The sequence below is a fragment of the Jaculus jaculus genome, chromosome 1, assembly GCF_020740685.1.
Source record: "Jaculus jaculus isolate mJacJac1 chromosome 1, mJacJac1.mat.Y.cur, whole genome shotgun sequence".
NCBI lineage: Eukaryota > Metazoa > Chordata > Mammalia > Rodentia > Dipodidae > Jaculus > Jaculus jaculus.
This window is the reverse complement of record NC_059102.1, coordinates 244,980,909-244,990,380: the sequence shown is the minus strand read 5'-3', so window position 1 is coordinate 244,990,380 and position 9,472 is coordinate 244,980,909. Positions and strand designations below refer to the sequence as shown.

At 45.7% G+C, this 9,472-nt stretch overlaps 1 protein-coding gene across 1 annotated transcript in view; it reads left to right on the top strand.

Moving 5' to 3' along the window:
- The first annotated feature begins 1,372 nt into the window (after positions 1-1,372).
- Positions 1,373-9,472, top strand: part of LOC101610541 (maestro heat-like repeat-containing protein family member 7) — a 45,876-nt gene continuing 37,776 nt past the window's right edge. Inside the window, exons 1-6 of the mRNA XM_045142783.1 lie at positions 1,373-1,560; positions 2,227-2,291; positions 2,695-2,817; positions 2,930-3,009; positions 3,358-3,487; positions 4,918-5,004. Of these exons, the coding sequence (XP_044998718.1) occupies positions 1,419-1,560; positions 2,227-2,291; positions 2,695-2,817; positions 2,930-3,009; positions 3,358-3,487; positions 4,918-5,004 (627 nt within the window). The 5' untranslated portion in view covers positions 1,373-1,418. The remainder of the gene's footprint in view (positions 1,561-2,226; positions 2,292-2,694; positions 2,818-2,929; positions 3,010-3,357; positions 3,488-4,917; positions 5,005-9,472) is intronic.

Sequence of the window (9,472 nt, the reverse complement as noted above, 5' to 3'; positions counted from 1 at the left end):
GCTGTTACGTGTTAGGTCCGGGGGAATCTTGATCCGGTATCGCCACGTTCCTCCCGGGCACAGCCTGTCTAGAAAGGCAGCTCCCCACAACAGCACAGGCACTGGCAAAGTGGAACAGGTGACGAAAAGAGACAGGACAGCAGCAAGACCCTTGGAGCTGCCAGCGAAGAAATGCAAGTGTTAGGACCTGATTAGACTGCACTTTCTTCCTGGTCCACAAGCCAGTTTCCGTGGGCCATGTCTGAAAGGAGTAGATGTGGGGAGCTCTTAGCTCCCATACTGTAGGGCAGAATGGAGTGATGAATTGGGGACCAACAGAAGCCTCCAGGAAGAACGGTTTATTTGGTCATAAGGCCTGCAGTTATAGAAACTGCGCTGTGGGCCAGCTTGAATCTGAGATCTATTTACTCTTTTTTTCTTGCCTCCTCCTCCTTCTCCCCCTCCTCTTCTTCCTCCTTCTCTCTCTCCTTTTTTTTTTTTTAAGGTTTTTATGAGGTAGAGTCTCCTGTAGCCCAGGGCTGACTCACTCTGTAGTCCCAGGCTGGCCTTGAACTCACAATGATCCTCCTACTTCTGCTTCCTAAGTACTACGATTAAAGGCATATGCCACCATGCCTGGGAAGTCTGAGATTTCCCCATGTGGAAATCCCTGGATAGGTAAAGCCAGGAACAATGAAGTAATTCAGAAGGTCCTCAGGGAGGAAATGGGAAGCTGACAGAGGGACCTAGCATGAGAACTGCCCAGCTAATTCCTTTTCTTGTAGTGTCTTGTTTTGTGTTCCCTACTTGTTAGATTTTGGGGTTTGCAATGGAGGACAAGATAGACGATTCCTCGGATCTAAGACTTTATTGTAACATGATAGAGTAAAGAAGCAGAGAGAGGAGAGAGGAGGGAAAGAGAGAGGAAGGAAAGAGAGAGATGAGGAGAAAAGGAAGTGTGCATGCATCTGGTGCAGGAAATTTGCAAAGAGAAAGGGAAGAACACAGAGAATGTTTTCTGGAGAGGAGAGAAATTGCTCTGTGAGGGAGGAGCCTTGGGTAGTGTGCAGTGGTGTGTAGAGCTCCCTCCTCTTAGCCCTGAGGTACCTTCAATTACTGTACCAGAAGGCAGCCCCAGATTCTCCAGGCTAGCATGGCCAGGTGGTAAGGGAGAGAAAGGGAAGTGGATAGAGAGCTCTGGGATTCTAAAACCACCCACCCTATGCTGGGGATTGAATTCAAAACGTGCTACCCTGAACAAGTGCTCTACCACTAAGCTACATCCCCAGCCTTTTTTTTTTTTTTTTCTTGTAAATGCCAGGCTTCCTCCTGCATCCCCACCCTGGAGTGCTGAAGCGTCTTCCACACTAGGAAGGCCTGTCTTTCACCAGGCCTGACTGCTGCTGTCATCACAAACTGCAGGCGTTCTGGCTGTGCAGATGAATCCCCACCCTAACAAGCCAACAGCAAGCAGACTAACCTTTCAGCCAACAACAAGCCAAATATCATTTCAGCCAACAAGAAGCCGAATATCATTTCAGCCACCGACTTCTCATGACGCCCAGAGTCCAATCTTATCAGGTGAGCAATTGACCTTCAGCCTTGCTGTCTCTCATGGAGCTTCAGCGGAGCCCAAGCGGTGCGGATGGCCTGGCCTTGGCTCGAGACAGCACAGAAATGGTGCTCATGAGTCTGCTCGCTTTTGGCTGCCCCTTCCACAACTCTGATCTGTACAGGTCTGTCCTGTTTGGTAGACCTGACTCCTTGAAGGGCCTGAAGCAGAGCTGGACACAGGACATTGTCTTGGGATTTCTGTGAAAGCCCATTTAGCTGCTCAAGCTAGAGGTGGTCTTTATGTAACAGCATATGCCAACAACCTCCCAGTGGCATCTGTAGTTCAGATTAGCAGCCCTTAAATTTCAGGGCATTTTTTTTTTAAGGCTGTTTAGTCTTTTTTTTTTTTTTTTTTCTCAGTTTTTCCAGGTAGGGTCTCACTCTAGCTCAGGCTGACCTGAAATTCACTGTGTAGTCTCAGGGTGGCCTTGAACTCATGGCAATCCTCCTACCTCTGTCTCCCAACTGCTGGGGTTAAAGGTGTGTGCCACCATGACCAGCTTCTTCTTCTTCTTTTTTTTAAACCATTTTTGGTGGTTTCTAAGTCTTCTTGGTGCAGGGTAGGGGATAAGGATGGCTATCTTCCAAGGCCATCTGATACAATCAGCTAATCTCCATGACATCCCTTTTCAGGATTGTGCCAATCAGAAAGACAAGCTTACCAGATAATTCTGGAATTTATGGAACCAGAAGAGGAGGTAAGGAAATTTGGGGGGACTTTTTGACAACGGAGGAAGAAAGCAGAAAAACCTGATAGACCATGCCTTGGAAGCCGCCTGAAAGGCAGCTTGATGACGGGGAAATTATCTTGAGCTGTGAAAATCTTGGCGATCAGGCCACTAGACAGGCTAGCCGATGCTCAGGTTTGTAGTATCCATTCTGTCTGAAAGGTCTTCTTCATACACCCCGGTCCCACCATCCCCAGAAGGCTACAAAGGCCCAGGGCACTGGTGATCATCATCCAGGACACAGGGACACAGTCTATCCTTTTGGCCTGGTTGGGTGAATGTGGGTTGATGTGTGGGACAGAGTGTAGAGGGTAGATCTTGGGTGCTGCTCAGGGACCAGCTTATTGGCAGGAGTCTCTGTCTTCTGTCCTAGTCTGGGTTGGACAAAATGACTTTTCTGATGGCTGTAGAAACTTTGAGTGATGCTGTGCATGCCCAGGCAAACGGCAGCATGAATGACTACTACCCCAAAACCCTCCTGGCCAAGAAAATTGAGGTGAGAAAGAACCTAATTTTTTGGACAGTTGGTCACTCAGGGTTAAAAGTGACAGTCCTAGAACCAATCCTTCCCTGAGGGGAATTAACATTTTTCCCCCCCTTGGTCCTAGAGATTACTCCTGGAAGAATCCACTGAGGTCTTGGATAGCAGTATACGTCAGCAATGCATGCTCTGCATTGTAGCCCTGAGGTTCCTTTCCTGCTGTGACCCTCTTCCTGGGGCTCCGATGCTGAGAACATTTGGATCGGGAGGAAGCGCAAGGCTTGGGAGCTTGATGGAGGCCTGGGATGCTTGACACTTCATCAGTTTGCATCCTGGGATGAGGACAGAGCTTTTGGAAGTCTTTCAGGACATCTAGGATAGGGAGCCTCCCCAACCAGGGTCCTTCTGCCCTGCCAAGGGACCACAGAAATTGGCCCATGGTTTCCTGTATCCCAGCTAGTTAGCTGAGCAGACTCCCCCAGTGGGTCCTAAACATAACTGCAGCCTCATACAAAACTCCTTAAGCCCCTTGTTGTTCTCTACCTCTCCCGCCAGCCAGGTGAACCCACCTTTCCACTTGTGCCAGAAACTGGACCTGGTCAACTCTGTCATCGCTCGTGTGTTTCCCCTGCCGCTCATCATGCCAAGTCTAGACCGAAAGGACAACGCTAGTCTCTACCTCCAGGTAACTCCCACCATCGCCTCTGTTGGAGATCTCCACAGGAGAGGATTTGTCTTGGGGGGTTAGTTACCTCCTGTCCTCTCAACTTCCCCACCTTCCTCTTCAGGAGCCTGTGGCCTCATGACCTCCATGCTGCTCTGTGTAATTCTTGGTTGCCTTGTTCTCCCATCTTCCCATGACCTCTCTCACTGAAGCTCACAAGCCAGTCTTACTCTTGCGAGGAACAATCTAGCAACAAGATCCATAGGTTTATAACATAATTAGCCAGGAGACTGCCAAATCTTCCCAATGACTTTTTTATTTTATTTATTTTAAAATATTTTATTTATTTATTTGAGAAAGAAAAAGAGAGAGAGTATGGGTGCATCAGGGCCTCTTGCCACTGCAAATGAACTCTGGACGCATGTGCCACCTTGTATACCCAGCTTTATGTGGGTACTGGGGAATTGAACCAGGATCATTGGGTTTTTCAGGAAAGTGCCTTAAGCAGTAAGCAATCTTGCTAGCCCTGATGTTTTGTTTTAAATATTTATTTTTATTTATTCAGTTATGAGAGGGGTGGAGGGAGAATATGAGTATGCCAGGCCTCTAGCCACTGCAAACAAACCCCAGACACATGCACCATCTTGTACATCTGGCTTGTGTGGGTCCTGGGGAATCAACCTGAGCCCTTTGGCTTTGCAAGCTAGTTCCTTAACCACTAAGCCATCTCTCTAGCCCCTGATGATTGGTTTTTTTAATTTTTTTTGTTTATTTATATTTATTTATTTGAGAGTGACAGAAAGAGGCAGAGAGAGAGAGAGAGGGAGAGAATGGGCACGTCAGGACCTCCAGCCGCTGCAAACGAACTCCAGCCGCATGTGCCCCCTTGTGCATCTGGCTAATGTGGGTCCTGGGGAATCGAGCCTCGAACTGTGGTCCTTTAGGCTCCTCAGGCAAGCGCTTAACCACTAAGCCATCTCTCCAGCCCCTGATGTTTAGTTTTAAGATTGGAAGTATCACTGGGCTGTGAAACATAGCTCAGTAGTAAAGCCCTTACTTGTCTAGTGTACTCAAGGCCATGGATTTGAGTCCTAGAGCAGTCCTGGGAGGCGAGAATTCTACCATTGGACCACCAATGCTGTAGCCTCCTTACTCTGCAGTGGCTCTCTAATGGTTGGATTCCCTAGGAGACTGTCTTAGTTGAGGAGAACTCCCCAATGCTGGCATCTTACTATTGTCTCCAATCTGAGCCAGGACAGGTATCATCTTTAGTGAGGCCAAGAAAGGTCAGCACTATGGGAGACTAAGTGGATGCTATTGAGAAGGTACCAGGATCTTCAGAGCCAAGTTGGTTCTTTATTCCTTCACCATGAGAGGGTGGAGGAAATGTTCCCAGGGAGCCAAATAGTCTGTGGCAGTCATCATTTTGTACACCCCCTATCTCTTGTCAGACAACCCAAGCCTTAGACGACATGTTACAAGCTCTTGTCATGGACAACAGGCACCCCAACATGCTCATACTGCAAAATTTCCTGGAGGTAAGTGGCTGTGGAAACCAGGGAAACCAAAATCCCATTTAGAAAAAAATTATGCTGGGGGAGGACAGGGATGGATAGGACAATGGTCCTGGCATCGCTCTAGTCCGTTAGCATTGGCTGTCAAGTCTCGGCATGTATAAGCATCACTTGAGGACAAATTCCTGCGTCTCCTCCAAGATGTTCTGGGGATGACGTTTTGAGAACCAGTCATCAGGCTGAGGATCCACTTCAGTGCAGAACTCGGGCATGTTGGGGCTTTAACGGTGATTGTACATGTAGGTTGGACTTGAATCTTTTTAGCAGTTTCCTTTGGTGCTCTGTGGTAGAGAGCTCAGCACTCACCCTTCATGTTTCCTTCATTAGGTTGGTCTGGGAGACTCAAAGCATTACAAGGCACCTTTCAAAAAGAAACTTTAGGGCTGGAAAGATGGCTTAGCAGTTAAAGTGCTTGCCTGCAAACCCTAAGGACCCAAGCAGATAGAAAGAGAGAGAGAGAATGGTCACACCAGGGCCTCTAGCCACTGCAAGCAAAATCAAGACACCTGTGGCTCCTTGTGCATCTGGCTTACATGAGTACTGGGGAATTGAACCTGGGGAAATGCCTTAACTGCTAAGCCATCTCTTCAGCCCCCAAGTATCTTATAAGAAGGCCTTGTATCCAGAGGAGGGAGGACATTTATCCACATTTGGTCGAATCACATAGATCTTTGGAATATACCACTCCAGTGGGTTTGTTGAGAAACACTTTTGTGCTTCATTGGCTGCCTCACTGTGAGTGCAGTAATAATTGCTGTGTATCTTGGAGTTCATGGAAAAAAGAGACACTGTGCTCTAGTCCTGGCTAGGGCAAAATCCTCAATGGATGTGCTACCAGGATTTTCATTCATTTTGCCCTGCAAAAGGACATCTTGAGCCTGGCATGCCTTTAATCCCAGCACTTGGGAGGCAGAGGAGGATCACTGTGAGTTTTCCTGAGACTACATAGTAAATTCCAGGTCAGGCTGAGCTAGAGTGAGACCCAACCTTAAAAAAATAAAAATAAAAAGTAAAAATAAAGGACACCTTGAAACTGAGCATGATGGCACATGTCTGTAATCCCTACACTGAAATGCAGGGGGATGCTGTAAGTGTGAGGCCAGCCTGGGCTACATATGTACCCTGTCTCAAAAACAAAACAACACAAAATGAAACAGTATCACTTGAAGTTTGCAGTACTGCATAAGAAATTTTAAGTTATATGCAACTTTGAGGTACTTCTCTAAAAAAGTTTCATGCATATACTTTATTTTTTGCTATAAAATAAATGATAGCATAAAATGCCATAATTTGGACTGGAGAGATTCCTTAGTGGGTAAGGTGTTTGCCTGTGAAGCCTAAGGACCCAGTACCCACATAAGCCAAGTGCATAAAGTGGCACATGTGTCTAAAGTTTCTTTGCAGTGGCTTGAGGCACTGGCACACACATGCTCTCTCTCTCTCTCTTTGTCTGCCTGCCCCTCTCTCTCTGATAAGTAAAAATAAGTAAATAATTTTTAACCTGGCATAATTTGTGCCAAGCATAGTGGTGCCCACCTTTAATCCCAGCACTTGGGAGGCAGAGATAGAAGGATCACCACGAGTTCAAGGCTAGCCTGAGACTACATAGTGAACTCCAGACCAGCCTGGGCTAGAGTGAGACCTTGAAAAAACAAACAAACAAAAGCCATAATTTCTTTCACATTTGACTTTGCACAGTAGGATCAGAAAGAATTATTTATTTATTTATTTATTATTTGTGTGTGTGTGTGTGTGTGTGTGTGTGTGTGCGCGCGCACGCATATGCACCATGGCACCTGCGAAGTCAGAGTACAACTTTCAGGTTGGGCCTCACCTGCCACCTCATTTTTGTTCATCACTCCATTTACAAGCTTCTGGGGAATTCTGTCCCTGACTCCTTTCTTACCACAGGCACACTAGGATTACAGACGCCTACCACGCTGGGGCCTGGGGATCAGAATCACTCACTCAAAGTTGTACGGCAAGGGCTTTATCCACTGAGCCCAAGCCCAGAAAGGATCATTTTCTAGAAAATATTTTTAAATTGGAGCTGGAGAGATGGTTTAGCAGCTAAGATGCTTGCCTGAGAAGCCTAAGGACCCAGGTTTGATTCCCCAGTACCCATGTGTCTGGAGTTTGTTTGCAGTGGCTAGAGGCCCTGGTGTGCCCATTCTCTTTCTGAAATTAATTAATTAATTAAAAATAAAAAGTTTTTAAATGAAATTATGCAATTTACATACAGGATCATCCATCCATTTTATTTAATTCATGTTTTGTTTTTTTTTTTCAAGGTAAGGTCTTGCTATAGCCCAGACTGACCTAGAATTCACTATGTTGTCTCAGGGTGGCCTCAAAGTCATGGTAATCCTCTCATCTCTGCCTCCTGAGTGCTGGGATTAAGTCATGTGCCACTCCGCCCAGCTTTTTTATTATTATTATTATTTATTTATTTTCAAGGAGAGAGAGAGAACATAGGCATGCCAGGGCCTCTAGCTACTCTAAATGAACTCCAAATGCATATGCTACTTTGTGCATCTGGCTTTACATGGATACTGGGGAAGTGAACCTGGGTCATTAGGCTCTGCAGGCAAGTGCCTTAACCACTGAGCAATCTCTCTTGCCCTCCACCCAGCTTTTTACATTTTTTACTGTGTAGATGGTTTGTATAGCTATTCTCCCTTTTTAACTTATTTTTGTTATCTGTGTGCATGCATGTATGCATGTTCAAATGAATGTGGATGTGTGTGTGTGTGTGTGTGTGTGTGTGTGTGTGTGTGTGTAGAGCAGAGGACAACCTCAGATGTTATCCTCAGGAATGCTGTCCACCTCTTTTTCTTTTTTTCTTTATTTATTTTCTTATTTATTTGAGCAAGAGAGAGAAGGAGAGAGATAGAATGGGCATGCCAGGATCTCTAGCCACTGCAAATGAACTCCAGACACATGTACCACCTTGTGCATCTGGCTTATGTAGGTCCTGGGGAATTGAACCTGGATTCTTCAGCTTTGCAGGCAAGTGCCTTAACTGCTAAGCCATCTCTACAGCCCCCATGTCCACCTCTTTTTGAGATAGGGTTTCGTATTAACCTAGAGCTCCTCAATTAGACTAGACTAGCTAGCCACTGAGTTCCAGGGATCCTCCTGTCTCTTTTTCCCCAGCCCCATGATTACTGGCATGGGCCACCATGCTCTGTGTCGTTATGTGGATTCTGGGGACCAAACTCAGGTCTTTGTGCTTGCCAGTCCAGTGCTTTACTGACTAAACTATTTCCCCAGCCCACCGCATAGCCATTCTCTAGCTGAGGAACATTTGAGTTGCTTCCAGTTTGGGATGTTCATGACAAGCTGCTGTAAACCTTTGTATCTAGGCTTTTGTATGAATTTAGGTTTTTAATCTCACTTGAGTAAATGCCTAGGAGAGTTACTGCTGCATGGTATGGCATGTGTGTTTAATTCTAGAGGACTCATACCACCAGCAGTGCATGAGAGTTCCAATTGCTCCACATCTCTGACAGCATGTGGTGGTGTTAGGGTTTCATTTGAGTCATTCTTATAGATGAGTAATGGTGGGTCTTGATGATTTTAAACTTAGATTTCCTAATGGGAAATGGGCTTATTTATTATCTATCTGACTTGATGGCGTGCCTATTTAAATCTTTTAAGAAACTTATTTATTTATCTGAGAGAGAGAGAGAGAAAGAAAGAGGCAGTTAGAGAGAGAGAATGAGTGTGCTAAGGCCTTTAGCCACTGCAAATGAACTCCAGACACATGAGCCACCTTGTGCATCTGGCTTTATGTAGGTACTAGGGAACCGAACCTGGGTCCTTTAGCTTTGCTGGCAAGTGCCTTAATGGATAAGCTATCTCTCCAGCCCTCAAATCATCTTCTTAAAAGATATTTATTTATTTTCAAGAAAAGAGAGAGCATATTAGGGCCTCTTGTCACCACAAACTCCAGAAGCATGCGCCACTCTGTGCAGCTGGCTTTATGTGTATACTGGAGCATCAAATCCAGATCTTTAGTCTTTGCAGGCAAGTGCCTTAACCACCGAGCCATCTGTCCGGCCCCCTATTCAAATCTTGAATGCCTGTTCAAATATAAAGTGTCTATCAAAATCTTTCGCTTACTTTGTATTGTTTTGTTGTTGAGTTTTGAGCATTCTGGCTATGTTTTTGTCACATACGTGATTGGCAGATGTTTTCTCCTATTTTGTGGCTCACCCTTTTAGTCTCTTCACAGGGTTCTTTGAAGGATACCAGGTATCCATTTTGATGAAGTCCAAATTATTATTTTTTTAATAATTTTTAAACTTTTTTGTTTATTTTTATTTATTTGAGAGTGGCGACAGATAGAGAAAGAGGCAGAGAGAGAGAGAGAGAGAGAGAGAGAGCGAATGGGCGCGCCAGGGCCTCCAGCCACTGCAAACGAACTCCA